The 22,834-nt window shown below is 42.3% G+C and overlaps 1 protein-coding gene across 2 annotated transcripts in view; it reads left to right on the top strand.

The window, feature by feature from the left end:
* The window catches only part of SNX30 (sorting nexin family member 30), an 80,885-nt gene extending 58,482 nt beyond the window's left edge, over positions 1 to 22,403 (top strand). Inside the window, exons 4-9 of one of the 2 annotated variants that reach the window (XM_040417320.1) lie at positions 1,186 to 1,344; positions 2,869 to 3,064; positions 5,880 to 6,091; positions 18,019 to 18,105; positions 19,354 to 19,506; positions 21,340 to 22,403. In XM_040417320.1, coding sequence (XP_040273254.1) covers positions 1,186 to 1,344; positions 2,869 to 3,064; positions 5,880 to 6,091; positions 18,019 to 18,105; positions 19,354 to 19,506; positions 21,340 to 21,399 — 867 coding nt within the window. In that variant the 3' untranslated portion in view covers positions 21,400 to 22,403. The remainder of the gene's footprint in view (positions 1 to 1,185; positions 1,345 to 2,868; positions 3,065 to 5,879; positions 6,092 to 18,018; positions 18,106 to 19,353; positions 19,507 to 21,339) is intronic. The other variant, XM_040417321.1, reaches the window with a different exon arrangement.
* Positions 22,404 to 22,834: the final 431 nt, after the last annotated feature.

Raw genomic sequence — 22,834 nt, forward strand, 5'->3', positions numbered from 1 at the left:
ATTGCAGAAATATGACAAAAAGGCTTTACAGCCAATATGTAATTTTTTTGTACATATAGACGACTCTTGGCCCATTAGGTATGTTTGTTACAAGAATTACCCCTTTTAGTTATACAGGAAAAATCAACAAACTTTAATAATTTCCCTTGTTCACTGAGAGAAACCAACGGAACCGCCTCCAATATATCGTTCCACATATCATCTGTAATGGCCCCCAAGTCCAACTTCCACCTCTTCATTCTCGACAGCGGGTGAAGGGCCAAAAATTTATCCAATAGCATAGCATACAATATAGAAATCATTCCCCGACTATCCCTGCCCTCAAGAATGTGTTTCTGAGCAGCATCTAGTTTAACTACCTGGCCCACCGATTCCCTCTCTCATCTCCTTTTCATAGTATCATATGCATGCCGGATCTGCAAGTATTGGTAGAATTGCGTCCTAGCCAATGTAAATTCCTTCTGCATGTCCACAAAGGCTTTAAAAACTCCATCATCAACTAAATCTCCTACCCTCAGGATTCCTCTGTCCCTCCAGGACTGCAGTCCCGGGATGGCAAGAAACTCCGGAAGGAGAGAGTTATTCCACAATGGCGCGAGTTCACAGATCTCCACTATTCCCCTCACCTTTTTGATTTTGGACCACACATTCCTCATTAGTTTGAGCATGGGCAACTCGGCTTCTAGAAACGGAAGGCCTGCCCCCTCCAAGACCACAGTAGGTCATCCCTACCCAGCTTATACCCAGAAATCCATTTTAAACAGTCATTCCCCTATAAAATACTGATAGTTGTGCAGTAGTCAGTATTCTAGCAATCTGGAACAGCTGCATGAATGATTCAGGAGCGGTGTAGAAAACTGCATCTCGCCCCTTTTCAAGTGATTGGGACTTAATTTCAGGACATTCAGAGCGCCTGGACAGCGGTGGTGCTATGCCGGAGAAACATCATTTCTGCACTCAGTGGGAATATGCTGGAAGTTGCTTACATTGGGACATAAACTTGCTTTATGCTTACTCAATAAAAACCTGTGCATATTTCTATTACTAGGCCTTTTTACTGAAAGATTTGAGTTTTTGGGCCTTTAATTGATATAATGATTTAAAGGCCTCATTTAAACTTTATAGTGGTTCATAGTCCGTAAAACAGTTTGCCATACCCAGATATGGTTTGTGTTTTCTTTTCAGCCTCTTCCAGAGAAATTTGTTGTTAAAGGTGTTGTAGATCGTTTTTCAGAAGAGTTTGTGGAGACCAGGAGAAGGGCTTTGGACAAGTTCCTCAAAAGGATTGCAGACCATCCAGTACTCTCCTTCAATGAACACTTCAATGTTTTTCTTACTGCTAAGGTTAGCTTTTTCAAAAAAGAAAAATTTTGTTGCTAGTCATGAAAATTCTCCATGGTTTTATTCACACTTTGTGATTGAATCTGTTTAATTGCAGTTTCTCTGTGATTTTTGCAAATCCATGGCAAAGACTCCAGTAACTATCCTTTAAAAAAATAAAAAATAATAATGACATATCAAAGTTTTTGCTCTGTGTTGAGACCCCGACTGATAAGGAGAACAAAGCGCTCACACAGAGCTCTGTCTCTCCTCGTTGCTGAAGACGGACTCCGAAATTGTATGTGCCTGTCTCCAGTTCATCTTCATCAACGTTCAGTGTGGATCTCAGCACTCAGACTCCTTGGTTTTAAGGAGACAATTGTATACCACCCTTCCAAAAGAAGACAGCCTCATTCCCCAGTGAACATGCACCTGTTCTGTATAGATGGAGGTTGGGCTCTTAGAATGATTTGCTCTTATGGTTCCTCCCAAGAATCCCCAGTCTGACACTGACCCATATAATTGAATAAGCTACATGTTTTGTAAGCCCTCGTGTGCAGTTTCCTCTCTCCTTCTGTTTGTAATTTGTCGTGTTTGTGCTTATTGCAATTGTCTGTATTATGTATGTATACCCCTCTTCATATGTACAGCGCCATGGAATGAATGGCGCTTTAATAATAAATAATAATGTCTTTTTTATCTTTAAACCTTTTTAATTCTTTTTTCATTTTTACTTATTTTCCTCCCCAGCCATAACTTTTTTTTACTCTTCTGTTCATAGTTATTTGAGGCCTTTTTCTTTTGTAGGGCAAGTTGTATTTTTTCCTGGTGCCAATTAATTTACCATTTGTACCCTTGCTCAGTGAGTAGCATGCCAGTTTGTAAATCGTCCACAATGTTCCCTAAGGACCCTACATATGGGCAATATGCTCATATTTGTCACCCTGGACCTCCTGCTCCAGTCATGCATACATTTGGTAAAGTGTGCACTGAAGAAAACCTCCAATCTTGCTAGTCATTATCCCAGTTACAACAGTAAACAGTAATAGGAAATTAGAGCACTTGTCATGATTATGGGGGAGATTTATCAAATTGGGGTAAAGTAGAACTACAGATCGTCACACGCTGTTACACCTCAAGGCTCTCCTCTTTCTGAAACTGCCATGCCCTCTCCACTTTGACAGGGCCAGGTGTGATGATATTTTCATTGCCTGGCCCTGTCAAAGTGCAGAGGGTGCGGCAGTTGTAGAGAAAGCAGAGCCTCTAGGTGTAACAGTAACACCCCCGTTGCTCCTAAAGGCTCATTTGCATATATTACAACTTTTTTTTTTTTTCTCAGCAATGCAGGCACATATGAACATAGAGCGAACACAGATGCCTTCAGCTGCCTAGCGCACTAAGGTCATAGAAAGGATAGCCTGAGTGAATACTTTTCTGTAACATCATTGCACTATTTTACAAGCTGAGATGATGTACCATTTTATCGCTCAAGTTAAATGCTTAAGAGTAAGTCTTTAGTAAACCCAGTTTAATTTTGGGCCCCTCTAGGATCTGAACAGCCACAAAAAGCAGGGTGCCACTTTGCTTTCCAAGATGGGGGAGTCTGTACGATATGTGACAAGTGGTTACAAACTGAAAAATCGACCTATGGAATTTTCAGCAATTACAGAGTATTTGGACACATTTGCACTGAAACTTGGAACCATTGACAGGATAGCACAACGCATTATCAAGGAGGAAGTAGGTATGTTCTTTTCTTTTATCTGTGATCTAAGTAATCTTATCTTCTTAATTGATGATTTTGTTTTAGGCTACTTTCACACTCGCGTTTTTGGCGGATCCGTCATGGATCTGCAAAAACTGATCCGTTACAATAATACAAACGCATGCATCGGTCATGAACGGATCTGTTTGTATTATCTGTAACATAGCCAAGACAGATCCCTCATTAAATCCATTGAAAGTCAATGGAAGACTGATCCGTTTTCTATTGTGTGAGAGAAAACATATCCATCCCTATTGACTTGCATTGTGTGCCAGGGCGGAACCGTTTGGCTCAGTTTCGTCAAGCGGACAGCAAAACGCTGCAAGCAGTGTTTTGGTGTCCGCTTCCAGAGCGGAGTGAAGACTGATAGGAGGCCAACTGATGCATTCTGAGCGGATCCTTTTCTATTCAGAATGCATTAGGGCAAAACTGATCTGTTTTGGATCGCTTGTGAGAGCCCTGAACGGATCTCACAAACGGAAAGCCAAAACGCGAGTGTGAAAGTAGCCTTATATGGATAAAACTAACTCTGTGAACATACAGCTTATTGCAACTTATTCTTAAAGCGGGTTTAGACGCTCCAATCCAACAGCCAATTGTTGGGAATGAAGCGTTCCTTCCCGACAGTCGGCTGCTCGTTCAGTGGAGGTGAAGAACTGCATTTACATATAGCGATTGACCGGCAAAAGGTCTTCTTTAAGAGCTTTGTCGAGCTTTATAAAAAAAAAAAATGGCATTTTAAATCTGATGGTCAGCAATATATACATAAGCTAAGCAAGTGTTAGGCAAAATTTTTTTGTGTGTGTATGTATATATAATATAATATGGCCCTTTGTTGACCTGCAGTTGCAGAGCTGTGGGGTGTGTAACAACAATCTCTGAGGTTTTTCTCATGAATATTTGTGGGTGTCAACAAAGACTGCCTTTCCCTCCCCCTGCTTTGCAAAGGGAGTAAAAAAAATTGCTGCCCTGTCTGCAGTCTGACTGCTGGGATACCAGCTGTACAGTACAGGGTCATTGCTGATGCACACAGGATCTTCCCCCTACCTGTTCTTGTGCAATGCTCTGCAGACACTTCCTCACAGCCCGCAGAACAGTACAGAGTCTGTCAGCTCTGTGTTTGCAGGGTGAGGGGGAGGGAAGATTCTGAGCACAGCATTTGCCTCCTCAGTGCTTGGAGAAGAGGAAACCCTGTAGCTGCTCAGTACCTGAGGCAGAGCCTCCAGACCTGATTCTGTGCTGCTGATAGTAGAATGGGTTAAACTTTTCTGAAGAATCCAGTGGGAGGGTAGACACGAGGCAGACAACTTAGCCAACATATCGGACAGTGCAGGGGGCATGGCCTGTCTCTCCAACCAGCACAGTCTTCACAGTGACGTTCGGTGCACAGAGGCAGTGAATTGAAAATCTTTTACATTTGCTTAGATAGAAACATACAAAGAACAAAAAAATAACTTGGACAACCCCTTGAAGACCCTCATACACATTATTGTATATTCTGTCAGACCCACTAGGGACATTGGTTTGGGCTTGCAGTCTAATGTGTATGAGGAGCTTCTGACTGTCTGGATTTTTCTTTTGCCTGATCCTTTTGTTCTTCTAGGAGAAAAGGTTCTGCCAGGTCTCTTTCCCTATCAGCAACACATACTGTACACAGTCAGTCAGCATCTGGGTTGTTTTTAGGTTTTATTTTAGAATATTTGTGCAACTGAAAAAAGATCTGGCTTATTGAATATCCTCTTCCAACATTTACATTCCTTTTGCCCAATTTACAATATACTGGCTAGAATATTATTTTACAAAAGGACACCTTTTTTTCCAATCTATAGTGTAGTGTGCTGCAGATTTTCAGTGTGAAACCCGCACTGAAAATCCACCTACTGTGAAATGCATCCTTACTACTTTGTGATCCTTTTAAAGTATTACTATTTGGTTTCAGTATGCTCTTCGTGCCAGGATTGTGAGCCCACATGTTTTTTTGTGGTGATAACCTACCCTGTGTACACTGGCAAACATGTAGGGCAGGTTGGCTTATGTTTTTATTGGTTGCAGAATGTAAGCATTGCCTTATCAACAGCTTTGTGCCAGTTTTTTATATATTTTTTTTGCATTAAAGGAGCAAAGTCTGAGGCCCGCCATATTAGCAACACAATTTGTACCCTTTCTCACCTGTCAGCACTTTTGAAAGGAGGACAGGGCTATCTTGCAAGTTTCTGAACAGAGTTAGGGCTTTGCACACGGCCGTAACCGTTTTTGCAGTCCGCAGACTGCGGGTCTGCAAAACATGGATACTGGGCTTGTGCATTCTGCATTTTGTGGAACGGAACGTCCGGCCCATAATAGAACTGACCTATCCTTGTCTGTAATACGCACATGAATAGGACATGTTCTATTTTTTTTTTTTTTGCAGGTGCCACGGAACGACATACTGATGCGGACCGTGTTGTCCACATCTTTTGCGGCCCTATTGAAGTGAATGGGACTGACCTGTAAAAAATGTGAATCAGATGCGGACTAAAACAACGGTCCTGCGCAAATCTATACCCGTTCATGGAAGGCATGGACTTTATTTCCTGTTTTTAGGACAGCCCAAGATGTGCAAAATTATTAAGAAGCGCGCTCATCAATTTAGGACTGGCATATTAGATGCCAGTCTTAATATCCCCCAATATTGTTTGTTAATGTAAAGAAAACTGTTAAACTTCTTCTAAAGCTTGTGTTAATCTTGCCGTCTTTTGACTTTAATGTTGTTTGTATTAACAATCGTTACTTAGTAGTCTCTGATTGACTTAAGGTCCTATTTCAGAATATCTGGTGGAGCTTCGAGAGTATGGCCCAGTCTATTCTACTTGGAGTGCCCTAGAAGGAGAGCTGCGTGAACCGCTGGAGGGAGTGTCTGCTTGCATCGGAAACTGCAGTACAGCATTGGAGGAGCTTACTGAAGATATGACAGAAGATTTCCTGCCAGTACTGAGAGAGTATACCCTCTACTCTGAATCTATGAAGGTAAACGCTACCGGGTCTGCATTACAGGGTTATTCTCATATAGACATTTATGGCCTATACTGAGGTGGAACCTGTGGCCCCATCTCGTTGCAGCGGTGAATGGAGAGGTGGTTTCGCATGCACAGTCCTCCCAGTTTTATGGGAGTGCCGAAAACAGCTGAGGGTGCTTACTCGGCTATTTTTGGAACACCCATACAATGCGCATACGCAACCACCTCTCCATTTGCTGCGGCCACGAGATGGGACCCTGTTGTTGAGATAGTTGAGGGTACCAACTCTGGATATGCCATAATTGTCCAGATGAGAATAACCCTTTATTGCAGCCAATAATCCATGTGAGTTAAAGGGGTTGGCCAGTTTCCTATATGGATGACCTTTCTCTAGGATAGGTTATCAATATCGATAAGGGTCTGACTCCCGTCACCCCCGCCAATCAGCTGTTTGAAGAGAATACAGCACTTCAAAGCTGGTCAGGTTTAAAATCATTAATATACAGTATAATAAAGTACTGATTGGCTCAGTCAAAAAACCTAATACCCGAGAATGGGGGGACCGGTTTCTCTGATGTGACAGGCCAAGCATGCACTTTGCCGCCCTATTCATTCTCTATGGGACCAGAAGAAATAGCCGAGCAATGTAAGATGTACATGATGTAAACAATTACATAATCAAATCTACTAAACCTTAGATTTTCTGTTTTCGTGTTTGGGTTTCACTCCCCAGCTTCCTAGAGCCATAATGATTTATTTTTCCAATCACATAGTCTTATGAAGGCTTATGTTTTGTGGGACAAGTTGTACTTTCTAATAGCACTTGTTAACCCCTTAAGGACCCTGCCATTTTTCACCTTAAGGACCAGGCCATTTTTAGCAAATCTGACATGTCACTTTATGTGGCAATAACTTTAAAACGCTTTTACATATCCAGGCCATTCTGAGATTGTTTTCTCGTCACATATTGTACTTCAAGACAGTGGTAAAATGGAGTAGAAAAATTTCATTTTTATTTATAAAAAAAATAAAAAAAATTTACCCCAAAAATTATCAAATTTCCAAATTTCTATTTCCCTACTTTTATAATAGTAATACCTTCAAAAATAGTACCGTATATACTCGAGTATAAGACGAGTTTTTTGGCACATATTTTTGTGCTCAAAAAGCCTCCTCGTCTTATACTCGAGCCTAGTCTAGCTCCGGTAATACAGGCAGTGCGGGGGGCGGCGCTCACTCACTGACGTCACGCGCATGCGCCGCCTAGTGGGAGAAGGCGCGTGACGTCAGTGAGTGAGCGCCGCTCCCCGCACTGCCTGTATTACCGGAGCAAAGACAAAGTAAGAATACTGCTGTGAGCGTCGGGGAGGGGGATCTGTGGATGGCACTGTAGGGGGATCTGTGGATGGCACTGTAGGGGGATCTGTGGATGGCACTGTAGGGGGATCTGTGGATGGCACTGTAGGGAGATCTGTGGATGGCACTGTAGGGAGATCTGTGGATGGCACTGTAGGGGGATCTGTGGATGGCACTGTAGGGGGATCTGTGGATGGCACTGTAGGGAGATCTGTGGATGGCACTGTAGGGGGATCTGTGGATGGCACTGTAGGGGGATCTGTGGATGGCACTGTAGGGGGATCTGTGGATGGCACTGTAGGGGGATCTGTGGATGGCACTGTAGGGGGATCTGTGGATGGCACTGTAGGGGGATCTGTGGATGGCACTGTAGGGGGATCTGTGGATGGCACTGTAGGGGGATCTGTGGATGGCACTGTAGGGGGATCTGTGGATGGCACTGTAGGGGGATCTGTGGATGGCACTGTAGGGGGATCTGTGGATGGCACTGTAGGGGGATCTGTGGATGGCACTGTAGGGGGATCTGTGGATGGCACTGTAGGGGGATCTGTGGATGGCACTGTTTATGGGGGATCTGTGGATGGCACTGTTTAGGGGGGAGATCTGTGAATGGCTCCCTGTATTTAATGCAGAGTGTGTGTGTGTATATAATGCACACACTCTGCATTAAATACAGGGAGTCACCCTCTTGCAGATGTGTGTATATAATGTAGAGTGTGTGCATTATATACACATACACTCTGCATTATAGCTGCATTTCCCACCCTAGTCTTATACTCGAGTCAATAATTTTTCCCATTTTTTTTGGGTAAAATTAGGGGCTCGGCTTATACTCGGGTCGGCTTATACTCGAGTATATACGGTAATTACTTTACATTCCCCATATGTCTACTTCATGTTTGAATGATTTAGAAAATTGCATTTTATTTTCTGGGGACGTTTTGAAGGCTTAGAAGTTTAGAAGCAAATCTTAAAATTTTTAAGAACATTTCCAAACCCCAATTCTTTCATGACCAGTTCAGTTATGAAGTCACTTTCTGGGGCTTACATATTAGAAACCACCCATAAATCACCCCATTTTAGAAACTACACTCCTCAAGCTATTCAAAACTGATTTTACAAACTGTGTTAACCCTTTAGGTGCCCCACGAGAATTAAATGAAAATGGGAATGAAATTTCAAAATTTCACTTTTTTTAGCAGATTTTACATTTTAATCTATTTTTTCTTCAACACATTAAGGGTTAACAGCCAAACCAAACTCAAAATCTATTACCCTGAATCTGGAGTTTACAGAAATACCCCATGTGTGCTCAAAAACCGAAGTATGGGCGCACAGCAGGCTTCAGAGTGGATGGAGCACCATATGACTTTTGGAGAGCGGATTTAGCTGGAATGGTAATTGGGAGCTATGTCACATATGAAGACACCCTGAGGTGGCCCTACAATGGAAACCCCCAAAACGTGACCCCATTCTGGAAACTACACCCCTCAAGGAATATTTCAAGGTGTGTAGTGAGCACTTTGACCCATCGGGCGTTTCACAGAATTAGGAAACGCTTGGCTGTGAAAATGAAAAATTAAAATTTTTTGCAGAAAAAGTGGCTTTACACCCACATTTTTCACTTTCACAAGGGGTAACAGGACAAAGTGCACCCCACATTTTGTTACCCATTTCCCCCTGAATACGCCAACACCCAATATGTGCTCAAAAAATGATGTATAGGTGCATGTCAGTCAGGGTCCAAAAGGGAAGTTGCGCCATAGGGCTTTTTGAGGACAGATTTTGCAAGATTTGCTTTTGTAAGCTATGTCGCATATAAAGACACCCTGAGGTACCCCTAGAGTGGAAACCCCCAAAAAGAGACCCAATTCTAGAAACTACACCCCTCAAGGAATATTTCAAGATGTGTAGAGATAACTTTGTCCTCAAAGGTAAATCATGGAATTGGCTGTGAAAATGAAAAATTTTAATTTTTTTCCAGAAGAATTGACTTTAGGCCAAAATGTTTCACTTTCAAAAGGGGGAACTGGAGAAAATGTACCCCCTAATTTATTGCGCATTTTCTTCTGATTACAGCAATACCCCATATGTGCTTGTATACTGCTATATGGGCGTACCACAGGGGTCAGAAGGAAAGTAGCACCAAATGGCTTCTGGAAGGCAGATTTCAGAAAAATTCACAGGCGCCATCTTGCAATTGAACACACCCTGAGGTACCCCTAGAGTGGAAAACCCCAAAAAGTGACCCCATTCTGGAAACTACACCCCTCAAGGAATATTTTAAGGTGTGTAGTGAGCATATTGACCCATCAGGCGTTTCACAGAATTAGGAAACGCTTGGCTGTGAAAATAAAAAATGTCAATTTTTCCAGAACAAGTTTTTTTACACCCACATTTTTCACTTTCACAAGGGTTAACAGGACAAAATGCAACCCAAATTTTGTTACCCATTTCCCCCCCCGAATACGCCAACACCCCATATGTGCTCAAAAAATGATGTATGACCGCACGGCAGACTTCAGAGTGGAAGGAGCACCATATGGCTGTTAGGAGGGAGGATTTAGCTAGAATGGTAATTGGGAGCTATGTCGCATATGAAGACACCCTGAGGTGGCCCTACAGTGGAAACCCCCAAAAAGTGACCCCATTCCGGAAACTACACCCCTCAAGGAATATTTCAAGGTGTGTAGTGAGAATTTTGACCCATCAGGCATTTCACAGAATTAGGAAACGCTTGGCTGTGAAAATAAAAAATGAAAAATTTTTTCCAGAAAAAGTTGCTTTACACCCACATTTTCACTTTCACAAGGTGTAACAGGACAAAATGCACCCTACATTTTATTACCCATTTACGCCAACACCCCATATGTGCTCAAGAAATTATAGCCTGCTGTATTGGAGCACAGCAGGCCTCTACAGGCAAAGTGCAAAATATGGTTTTTGCAGGCCTGAATTGCCAGACATGGATTTTAGCTGCCATGTCACATTAAAATTGTCCCAAGAAATGAAAAACCCCAAGAAGTGACCCCATTTTGGAAACCGCACCCCCGTACGAACATTTTAAGTGGTGGAAAGGGTACTTTTTACCAAACAGGTGTCTCACAGAAAAGAATATATAGTGGCTGTTGGAAAGTGGATATTGAAGCGTGGTGGATTAAATCAGATATAAAGTGGAAATATTCCAGGGAGCATAAAAATTTATATTCCATGGAAGAATGGTAGATTCTGAAGCAGTCATGCATGCACAGGCCAGGTTTTTCAGGGCAGGTTTTGCATTGGTAAATGGTGTCTTTCCTTATCCCTCTTTTGTGACACACCCTTCCTTGCTGTCTGGGGGACTTGACCTGGAAAATGTTGCCCCGGTACAACTCTGGCACCATGACTTCCTGAAGTACTGGGACCCCCCCGGCCTGGGTTTGAAAAATTAGGGCCTTGATTACCAACTCTTGGAACTGAAGGAAAGTTCCTCTCAAGATTGAAATAAAATGTACGCATTGCACATTGCCTTCGAAACACAGAATGTGTTGGCAGATAAGATAGGATAAGAACCATTTGGCCCATCTAGTCTGCCCAATATACTGAATACTATGAATAGCCCTTGGCCCTATCTTATATGAAGGATGGCCTTATGCCTATTCACATGCATGCTTAAAGGGTTTCTGTCACCCCACAAAACTCTTTTTTTTTTTTTTTGGATAGTTAGATTCCTCATAGCGCGATATAGGAGAATATAATAGTCTTACTTACTTTCATGCGGCCGATTCTTTATAAAACGAAGTTTTATAATATGTAAATGAGGGCTCTACCAGCAAGTAGGGCGTCTACTTGCTGGTAGCCGCAGCAGAAAACCGCCCCTCGCCGTGTTGATTGACAGGGCCAGCCGTGATCTCCTCCTCCGGCCGGCCCTGTCAGTATTTCAAAAATCGCGCGCCTCTGGTCATTCGGCGCAGGCGCTCTGAGATGAGGAGGCTCGTCTCCTCAGCACTCCCTCGGCGCAGGCGCACTGAGGGAGTGCTGAGGAGACGAGCCTCCTCATCTCAGAGCGCCTGCGCCGAATGACCAGAGGCGCGCGATTTTTGAATTGCTGACAGGGCCGGCCGGAGGAGGAGATCACGGCTGGCCCTGTCAATCAACACGGCGGGGGGGCGGTTTTCTGCTGCGGCTACCAGCAAGTAGACGCCCTACTTGCTGGTAGAGCCCTCATTTACATATTATAAAACTTCGTTTTATAAAGAATCGGCCGCATGAAAGTAAGTAAGACTATTATATTCCCCTATATCGCGCTATGAGGAATCTAACTATCCAAAAAAAAAAAGAGTTTTGTGGGGTGACAGAAACCCTTTAAACTCCACTGTATTTGCAGCTATCATTTCTGCAGGAAGGCTATTCCATGCATCCACTACACTCTCAGTAAAGTAATACTTCCTGATATTACCGTATTTTCCGGCGTATAAGACGACTTTCTAACACAAATTCTTTTAAAAAGTCGGGGGTCGTCCTATACGCCGGGTATACTCAGATCCGATGGTATATTCTAACCCCCAGGCGTTCCCATGGTGACAGGGACGCTTGCCTGGGGGTTAGAATATACAGGGACCCGCGGCTCAGAGGAGTATACATTTATTAACTGTAATCCGTAACTTTAACTTTAAATCAGCGCTCATCTCTTTACTAGGGTACCTTACTCTCAGCTCCGGTAACGAGCAGTGCGGGCGGCGCTCACTCACTAGGCGGCGCAGGCGTGTGACGTCGGTGAGTGAGCGCCGCCCGCACTGCCTGTTATCGGAGCTGAGAGTAAGGTAGCCTAGTAAAAAGATGAGCGCTGATTTAAAGTTAGTTACGGATTACAGTTAATAAATGTATACTCCTCTGAGCGGCGGGGAGGGGGATCTGTGGATGGCACATGGGAGGGGGATCTGTGGATGGCACATGGGGAGGGGGATCTGTGGATGGCACTGTTATGGGGATCTGTGGATGACACTGTCATGGGGTGGATCTGTGAATGACACATTTAGCATAAGATGCTATATAGTGTCATCCACAGATCCCCCTCCCCATAACAGTGCCATCCACAGATCCCCCTCCCCATAACAGTGCCATCCACAGATCCCCCTCCCCATAACAGTGCCATCCACAGATCCCCCTCCTCATAACAGTGTCATCCACAGATCCCAGTCAGTTCCCTGGACTGGAGAAGATCGTCTTGAGGACAGGGAGGGCTGGGCATTCTGGGGTAGTCTTATACGGCGAATATAGCCCAAACCCTATATTTTTTTATGGAAATGTTGGGGGTCGTCTTATACGCCCAGTCGTCTTATACGCCGGAATATACGGTACTTTTAAACCTTTGCCCCTCTAATTTAAAACTGTCCTCTTGTAGCAGTTTTTCTTCTTTTAAATATTCTCTCCTCTTTTACCTTGTTGATTCACTTTATGTATTTAAAAGTTTCTATCATATCCCCTCTGTCTCGTCTTTCTTCCAAGCTATACCTGTTAAGGTCCTTTAATCTTTCCTGGTAAGTTTTATCCTGCATCCCATGTGCCAGTTTAGTAGCTCTTCTCTGAACTCTCTCCAAAGTATCAATATCCTTCTGGAGATATGGTCTCCAGTACTGCGCACAATACTCCAAATTAGGTCTCACTAGTGCTCTGTAGAGCGGCATGAGCACCTCCATCTTTCTACTGTTAATGCCTCTCCTTATACACCCAAGCATTCTGCTAGCATTTCCTGCTGCTCGATGACATTGTCTGCCTACCTTTTAAGTCTTCTGAAATAATGACCCCTAAATCCTTTCCTCAGATACTGAGGTTAGGACTGTATCACTGATTTTATATTCTGCTCTTGGGTTTTTACGCCCCAGGTGCATTATCTTGTACTTATCAACATAAAATTTTAGTTGCCAGATTTTTGACCATTCCTCTAGTTTTCCTAAATCCTCTTCCATTTGGTGTATCCCTCAAGGAATATCAACCCTGTTACAAATCTTTGTGTCATCAGCAAAAAGACACACCTTACCATCGAGGCCTTCTGCAATTTCGCTGATAAAGATATTAAACAATATGGGTCCCAGAACAGATCCCTGAGGTACCCCACTGGTAACAAGACCATGGTCTGAATATACTCCATTGACTACAACCCTCTGTTGTCTGTCCCTCAGCCACTGCCTAATCCATTCAACAATATGGGAGTCCAAGCACAAATACTGTAATTTATTGATAAGCCTTATATGTGGGACAGTATCAAAAGCCTTACAAAAGTCTAGATAAGCTATGTCTACTGCACCTCCGACATCTATTATTTTAGTCACCCAATCAAAAAAATCAATAAGATTAGTTTGACATGATCTCCCTAAAGTAAATCCATGCTGTTTTTTATCTTTAAATCCATGGTATTTTAGATGTTCCACAATCCTCTCCTTAAGTATGGTTTCCATAAATTTCCCCACTATTGATGTCAGGCTTACTGGCCTATAGTTGCCCGATTCCTCCCTACTACCTTTCTTGTGAATGGGCACAACATTTGCTAATTTCCACTCTTTTGGGACGACTCCTGTTACCAGTGATTGGTTAAATAAATCTGTTAATGGTTTTGCTAGTTCACCGCTAAGCTCTTTTAATAGCTTTGGGTGTATCCCATCAGGCCCCTGTGACTTATTTGTATAAATTTTAGACAGCTGACTTAGAACCTCTTCCTCTGTAAAGACACATGCTTCAAAATATTCATTAGTCTTCCTTCCTAACTGAGGTCCTTTTCCTTCATTTTCCTTTGTAAAAACTGAACAGAAGTATTCATTGAGGCAGTCAGCTAGTTCTTTATCTTCTTCCATATACCTTCCTTCTTTTGTTTTTAATTTGGTAATTCCTTGTTTTAGTTTCCTTTTTTCATTTTTGTATCTGAAGAATGTCTTATCGCCTTTTTTCACTGACTGAGCTAATTTCTCTTCTACCTGTGCTTTAGAAGCTCTTATAACTTGTTTGGTCTCTCTCTGCCTAATCTTATAAATTAGCCTGTCACCCTCGTTTTTTTTAGTTTTTTTTTCATAATTACTAAATGCTATCTTTTTGTTTTTAATGATTTTGCCCACTTTTGCTGAGTACCACAATGGTCTCTTCCTTTTTTTGCTTTTACTGACAAGCCTAATGCAATTATGTGTTGCCTTCAATAGTGCCACTTTTAAGTAGTCCCATTTCTCCTGGACTCCATTGAAACTGTTCCAATCTGATAGGGACTCGCATACCACTAATCTAATTTTAGAAAAGTCAGTTTTAAAACTTTTGTTTTTTTTGTGGTGCGACTCAGTCACTGTACTTATAGTAAACCACACTGACTGATCACTAGATCCAAGCTTTCCCCTACAGTAATATCAGATGCCAAATTCCCATTTGTGAATACTAAATCTAAAATGGCCTCCTTCCGGGTTGGCTCCTCCACTACTTGCTGTAGAGATAATCCCAGTAGGGAATTTAGAATATCTGTACTCCTGGCAGAACTAGCTATTTTGGTTTTCCAGTTTACATCAGGAAGATTGAAGTCTCCCATAATGATAACTTCCCCCTTCAATGTCATTTTATCTATTTCCTCAACTAGTAGATCATCTAATTATTTGACTTGGCTAGGTGGTCTATATATCACACCTACACGAGTTACCTTATGATTATCAAGCTGCAACGTAACCCAAACTGACTCTAAATTGGTCTCGCTAACTTTTATTAAATAGAACTCTATATATATATTTATATAAAATCCTAACTACCAGTCCTTTTTATAACAAAAAAAAAAAGAGAAAAATTGGCAAAAAATCTGCAGAAACAATCCGCAGGTGCTGATCAGGTAGGTACGCACTGAAAAGCACTTGGCGGTCACAGCTCGCAAGCAGAAAAAGTGATGCAGAGCTGGAAAATGGTAAAAAAAAAAAAAAAAATACCAAAAAAAGTGCACGGACCAAATGGCGTTCCAGATGTTCTTATTTCTTCTTTTCAGCAGCAAAGGGGTTAAATTCGCAGTGGTGGTACACCACAAGTCCCAGCAAGCAACAGCAACACAGAAAGGCACAAAACCTCTCTGCAAGCAGTCACCAGCTAGAATGGCTGCATGCAGGGAAGTTCTGCCTCTTCCTGTGCAGCTATAGCGCTGCCATTGGCTAGAGCGTTGTTCCAGCCAATCGCAGCACTGGCAGGGGACCCAAAACACTGGTGTCCCCTGCCTGACCTTGGAGAAGACAGGTGCTGACCAGTTCAGCACCGGCCACTGACCTCCTCCCGACCCTCCCTGCAGCTGCTGACAGCTTACTGCGCTGCGATGTGACAGACACATTGATCGGCCAATTGCACCGCTTGGAGCTGCAAGGGGGTGGATCGGCACCATGCTGCTCTTTCCCGGCATGGCTGCCTGCTGGTAAGAGCAGCAATGGTGCCGCGATTCCACCCCGATCTTCCCCCAGAGCCCTGCAGACATCATGAAGTACATGTATGTCATGGGTCTTTAAGTCCCGTCAAGATATGATGTACATGTACGTCATGGGTCCTTAAGGGGTTAATATTGCATATGATATAGTGGGGAGCTGGAAAAAAAATTCCAAATGGGGTGGAATTAGAAAAAAAATGCAATTCTGCCACAGTTTTGTTTTTTTACAGCATTCCCTATACGGTAAAATTGACCTGTTACCTTCATTCTCCAGGTCAGTACGATTACAACAATACCACACTTACATATAGTTTTTCTTGCGTTTTAATCTGAAAAAATAAAATTAAAACTTTTCATCGCCATATTCTGAGCCCTATAACTTTTTGTAGTTATTTGTACAGAGCTGTATAAGAGCTCATTTTTTGTGGGGCAATCTGTACTTTTCAGTGATACCATTTTGAAGTGTGACATTTTGATCACTTTTTAATTAAATTTTTTGGGGGGTGTAGTGACAAAAAATGATGAATTAGCAATTTATTTTATAATATTAGATTTTAATTTTTTTTGTATATTTTTATTGGTGGTCGCCAAGGATTTAAAATCCATGGTAATCCAGAAAACCAATTTAACACTCTGAGATAGAGATGGATGGCCCCTATGTTTCAATTATGAAACATTGTAGACCCTGCTTGTACCATCGGAATGTTTATTGCACTTACAAAATATCCATAAAAAAGTTAATATTGGGGCAAGAAGCTGCCAGGCGAACTCATTGGGCATGGATACACATGGACTCATGTTCCTGCATTGTTTTATTGTGATATGCCCTTTTTAATGGGATTTTGTGAGTACAATAAATCTTTCTACTTGAGAAATGGAGTCTGCTGTGTTCTAGCAAGTTGCAGATTTCAAAGGTAACCTGTGTTTAAAGAGTTCAACCTGTTCAGTTGGCCATAAGGATCACTTAGCGGAGAACCATTATTTCTAACACCCTGATGAGTTAGGCCTCATGCACACAAATGTATTTTGTTTCCGTGTCCGTTCCGTTTTTTGTTTTTTTTTGCTGATAGGATGCAAACCCATTCATTTCAATGGGTCCGCAAAGAATGCGGACAGCACACCGTGTGCTATCCGTATCTGTATGTCCATTCCGTAGCCCTGCAAAAAAATTATAACGTATCCTATTCCTGTCCGTTTTAGGCATTGTTACAATGGATCCGCCCAAAAAAAAGATGGGATACGGATGTATGATTTATTTATATATTTTTTGCGGATCCTAAATTTGCGTATCGCAAAACAGATACGTAGAGTTAAGTTTTCTGACTGCGCTGAATGTTACTTTATTGTATATTTAGAATACAGCCATATAGTCTCTGCTCCTCTGCACTCCCTGTGTATAGAGAGATTTCCCACTAGATCAGTGCCTTTAGGGGAGACTATCTCTGCACATGTCATTTATAAAATCCTATATGCCATGTATAAAGTCAGAAGCACATCAAGGTGCACTAAAGGGCTGTACGGGAATTTGTCAGCCAGATTTTAGACCATTATGTACGGTAATCTTTGACTAGTACTACAGATAAAGAGCCCAGATCACCATTTTTTATTTTCCTCCTGGCCCCCCCTTCTCCCGCTGTCAGCACTCAAAGCTGTACTGAAATATATATTATCAGGAGTGGTGTGCATGAGTGGATTGTGTATTTCATTGCAGCTTTGAGTGCTGACAGTGGGGGAATGGGAGGCAGTAGGAAAAATAAAAATAGTGATCTGAAGTACTATGCATGGATTACTATAGATAATAGTCCAAAATCACAGTCACAGACTCCCTTTAATTACATACCAAATATTTTGCAGGAAAAAATGTAGCTTGTAAAACAAAGCCTTCTTCCCTGCTGATGTATAGTTTGCTGCAGAGCTTTGTGTTCTATAAAGATGGCTTATGGAGTCTCAATTTGATTGATATGCCATATATTACATGCTACTGATCAGTACCTCAAGCGCTAATGAATGTTGTGAACTTGATGTCTGATGACTTTCTGCATCACAGCTGACTATGGAACAGCTTTCAGGGCCTTGTTTTGACAGTTTTCTTTTGCAACACATTGGTAACATCCAATCTGTTGTTGTTTTTGGGAAAACTAAGACGACCAGTAACTGAATACATGTATTTCTAGAATGTACTGAAGAAAAGGGATCAAGTACAAGCGGAGTATGAAGCCAAGCTGGAAGCTACAGCCTTGAAAAGAGAAGAGAGAACAGGAGTGAGTTTCCGTGTTTCATTTCCATTTATCACTAGCTCTTTGTCTTGAATGTCTAAGTGATTGCACTTTTTATTTCTTCTATGACTCAGTGTTTACCAGTGGTAGATTACTGCTATCTGGATGCTTTTATATTATGTTTGGAAATTCTGAATTAGGGAGGCTGTTTATATGTTTTAGAATTGTGCTCTTTTAAGCAAAACTATTCTAATAATAAGCAGTCAGAATGAAATGAGTTGACTCACAAACACCACTTGCCACCTACCACAGCATAGAGAAGTATGTGACTCTTGGAACCCGCACCGATCAGGGGAATCGGGGTCTTTGGGTACCCTGTGTCACTGGAGTGGTGGTGGACCACAGCTATCAGACTCTGCCATCTCCATCAGTCCCTTTAGAAGTAAATGGAGCGGTGGTCCTGTATACATTTGGACCACCTCTCCTGGACATTGCATATCCAGTGTTTGGCCTTCCAGGTATCATACATTTACCCCCTATCCTAGGCAAGAGCATATAAGTCACTGCTATAAATTTTTGCATGTCCCTTTTTCAGAAATCCCAGTGCCACCATAATATTGATTGCAGCCACCGTTAAATATTTACAGCTTTTGCGCCATAGTAAGACTGTTCATACCTGCAGAGTGGCAGTTTTCCTGCTACTTTTGTTGAAGCCACATAGAGAACAGCCTGGTAAACTGACAGGAAGATTTTTAGGTCTCCATCCTAAGGTCTACCGGTTATGTGCAGTCTTCTTTTGGCCACCGTAGGCCTAAATATTTAAAGGAGTTATCCAAGACTATAAAATGCTCCCCCATATGCCGGGCCCCCTCACAATGAATATACTTACCTGGCTCTCCGCTCACTGTGCCGCTCCTGGTCCCCGCACCGCCGCTGCTGCTTCTCCGCATGTGCAGATGAAAACATCTGGGGGGGGGGGGGGAGCCAATGGCAGACAGGGGGGGGGGGGGGGGGAGCCTCCCTATTGTCACCCCTGATGCTAGGGAGGCTCGTTCCCGTACCCACCGGCCCCCCGTGACACCGGATTTTTTTCATCTGTCCACGGGAAGAAGCAGCAGCGGCGGTGTGGGGGACCAGGAGCGGCGTGGGGAGTCAAGTAAGTATATTCATTGTGAGGGGTCCCGCATATGGGGGAGCATTTAATAGTGTTGGATAACCCCTTTAATATTAGAAACCTACATGTTATTTCTGTCTTTTAATGATTCCATTTTTTTACCCTACTTCTGATGTCAGGTGCCAACAGAGGTAGAGAAGTGCCAGGACAAGATGGAATGCTTCAATGCAGATTTGAAGGCCGACATGGAGAGGTGGCAAAATAACAAGAGACAAGATTTTCGCCAGCTGCTCATGGGAATGGCTGACAAGAATATCCAGTACTATGAGAAGGTAAAACAACAAGCTCCCGAACCATAATCTGCTGATTACATATGAGATCATCCCTGCAATAAGTCAGCAGTTGTCTGGCAATATGAATATTCAGATTCTGCTAGCATCCCAGATATTTGCAGTTGCATGCTCGTGCAAAGTGGGTATCTGTGGTGGGGAATGATCACTAGAGATTAGACTTCTCCAAGAGCAAATTATCGTAAAGGTTTCCCCACAGTAATGTTGGGAACTGCTATAATAGAGATTTATTTTTTAAAGTGAATCTGTCACTAGCATATTAGCAAAAAAAAAAATTTATTAATCCATGTGTAATAAAGTGTAATAAAGTACCAACTCCTGCGCGATGATAAGACGACTGAGGGCAACAGCGTCACTGGGCATCCGCCGATCCCAGTGACGTGTTCGCTGTTTCCTCAGCCAGCCGGGATCGGCGCATGCCCAGTGACGCTGTTGAAGCTGTTGCCCTCAGTCTTCTTATCGCGCAGGCAATCGCCGGCACTGCGCCTGCGTGGGATTTCGGATGCGGGCAAGAGGAGGATCGGGGGTGTTTGCCGCAGAGCGTGGCGCTGGGCGGGGGGGGAGCACTTAGCCTCGCCTCTGGGAGGCGATTTAGGCGATCTTGGAGGAGTTCTTAGTTTTCAAATTTAGGCGGGCATGGCACTTCAGAGGGGCGTTCCTGGGCACCGTGGACAAAGAATAACGCCCCTCTGGGCTCCTTACAGCTTCATTTGAATATCATAAAAAGCGTTTTTTTGAAGAAATGACAAGACACAGAATAAAAAGAACAAGACATATGGAAATAAGGTACTTTATTACACATGGATTCATTAAAACATTTTTTTGCTAATATGCTAGTGACAGATTCCCTTTAAACCTGCGGAGCACTCTACAGTATCTTATTTTTGTACTTTGGCGTTTTATGTCTCTGTCTTAGCATACATATTATTTATATTCTTTCAACCCTTCTAAGACCAAGGCCATTCGAAGACTGAATGTCCACAGCAATGTTTAAACTTTTGGAATGCTACATAATCCACTGTGTATAACGGTACCAACTATGTGTACTGTGCCCCACCTAATGTACATCGGTGCTGTAATACCCAAGAAACGTCTGTGTCTTTTTCTGGTGTGCACCTTGCCTTTAGGTGGTCGTGAGATATGTTGGTGGTTATGTAAATGCGTATCTGTATGCTAGGGAGACAAAAACGAATGAATTAATGATTTGTTTGAATTTGATATAACATGCAGTATCTTCTGTGGTGTTGACACATGATGCCCATGGAAAATATATTTTTTACAGAAAATTGTTTGGGTGGGTTGGTGGTGGTTTCAGATTTATTTATTTTTGCCACTGGCCATTAGATCACCATTAGCAGTGATCCGTATATAGAGGGTTTCTGGGAGAGCACAGGTCATGTCCTCCAGCATGTGTTTGTATTTTGTGCTGGGGAGCTCACTTCAGGACTATCAGGCTAACACAATGCCCACCCATCCTTTTTTTAATGGCATAGCACTATGCCGCGTTATTTGCCTTTTAAAAGGATCAGATTCATTTACGTTGCTATAGCACATATAGCTGGATTGATCACATGAAAGGGTTAATGGGGATCACTTCAAAAGTTTCCCTTTTGATTAAAGACTAGCTCTTGTATCTGTTAAAAGTTTACACATCATGTATAATGACTGTAATGGTGGAAACGTCCATCCAGTTGTATCAGTTTTTTTATAGTACCGATCATTTGTCTCTGGCTTGTACTTGCAGATTAAATGTGATTGTTTAATGTTCTTTCTTTTTTATTTTAACACTTTTTTAACTAATTTTCTCCCCATTAGTGCCTTACAGCATGGGAGTCTATTATACCTCTGCTGCAAGACAAACCAGAGCCCAAGTGAAGAAGCTGGAAGAAACTGGAGACCGTCTTGCACTAAGCTTGAGTCTACTAAATCTCACACTGTACAAATCTGTGATGTGGGACTAATAAGCTAAAGACGTTTTACTTAAATTTATGTTACAGTGCAAAAACAACAACTTTTTCTCATTTTCATTTCCTCCCCTATTTCTATGATTATAATGTGTATAGAGTTCTCTCATGGAATATTTCAACAGCAGCTGGTTTAACTAGGCCGAGAAGAGGCTTGAACTCATCTTCTGAATCGAGGGTCAACCACTTCAATCTGAAGGAGCTTTTCCATTTCCTTAACACTAAGTGAAAACTAAATTAACAGTTGAGAACGTGCTGAGTGCAATTAAAATGTCACCATAAAGCTGGATTCACACATGTTTTTGCCATGTTTTGTAAAAAAAATTTTTTTGGGGGGGGATCAAAATCACTGCGACCAGATGTTACTTTGAAATCTATAGCAAATTATCAGAATGTCTACATGCTCACTGTTTTGTGGCATGCTCTGTGTATAATTTTTTTTTTCTTTTTTTGCTGTGTCCCATAGGCTTCTCTATAGGATGTCAGAAAAATGTTAGCCACAAAAAAACAAGCATTTATAAACACCGAAAAGATGTGTGTGTGAAGGAGGCAGAACACAGCTTACCGTAATTTTTTAACCTACCTTGAAGAGAGCCGTTTTTACTGAAAATTTTGTGTATAGTCCTTCTCCTTCCTGTTCGCATGAGCTGTAATGGTGGCATGAAGTAGTTCTTCTTCAATGTTATTTTTTTACTTCCCCAGAGATCGATGTCGTAAAAACCGCTAAATGTTGTATCTCTGCCCATCTCAGCCAGGTTATTGAGGGGAAATTAAGTTTACATTGGGGCCTTAATTAAAGTGCATCAAAGGGAACAACTGATTGAGACTTTTTGTTAATGTTTTTGAAGTCTGTGCAGAAGCAGAAATGAAATATGTTTATGACTTTTTTATATAATAAAATATATTTGAAAGCTTGTTTGCATTAGTGTTTTATTAGATTTTAATTTTACAGTCGAACACTGAAGGATGAAATCTATCACACGAACCAGCAAAATGAACTTATGAACAATTGTTAAAAAGTTTGTCAGAGTTGAAACTTTTTTGGAGGGGCAAACTGCAGGGAGGATGATAAAAAAAGAGAAAATGTAAATGCTCCTTCCTGTGTCTCAACTCCATCCTCTCAGCTGTGGTGTATTGCGGCTGAAATGGTGACATCCTGTATACTGCTGCAGCCAATCGCTGGGCTCAGTGGTCTCATGTAGTGCATGGCTGAGGCCAGTGAGTGGATGAAGCAGTGTGTGGAACGTTACTGCTGCAGCCAAAAAAACATTTCATGGCTGCAACCCAGCTCAGAAGGCAGTGGCGCTGGATTAAATGGGAGCTTGGAAAGGTATTTTTATCAGTGT

Source organism: Bufo bufo, chromosome 2, assembly GCF_905171765.1.
Source record: "Bufo bufo chromosome 2, aBufBuf1.1, whole genome shotgun sequence".
NCBI classification, from domain to species: domain Eukaryota; kingdom Metazoa; phylum Chordata; class Amphibia; order Anura; family Bufonidae; genus Bufo; species Bufo bufo.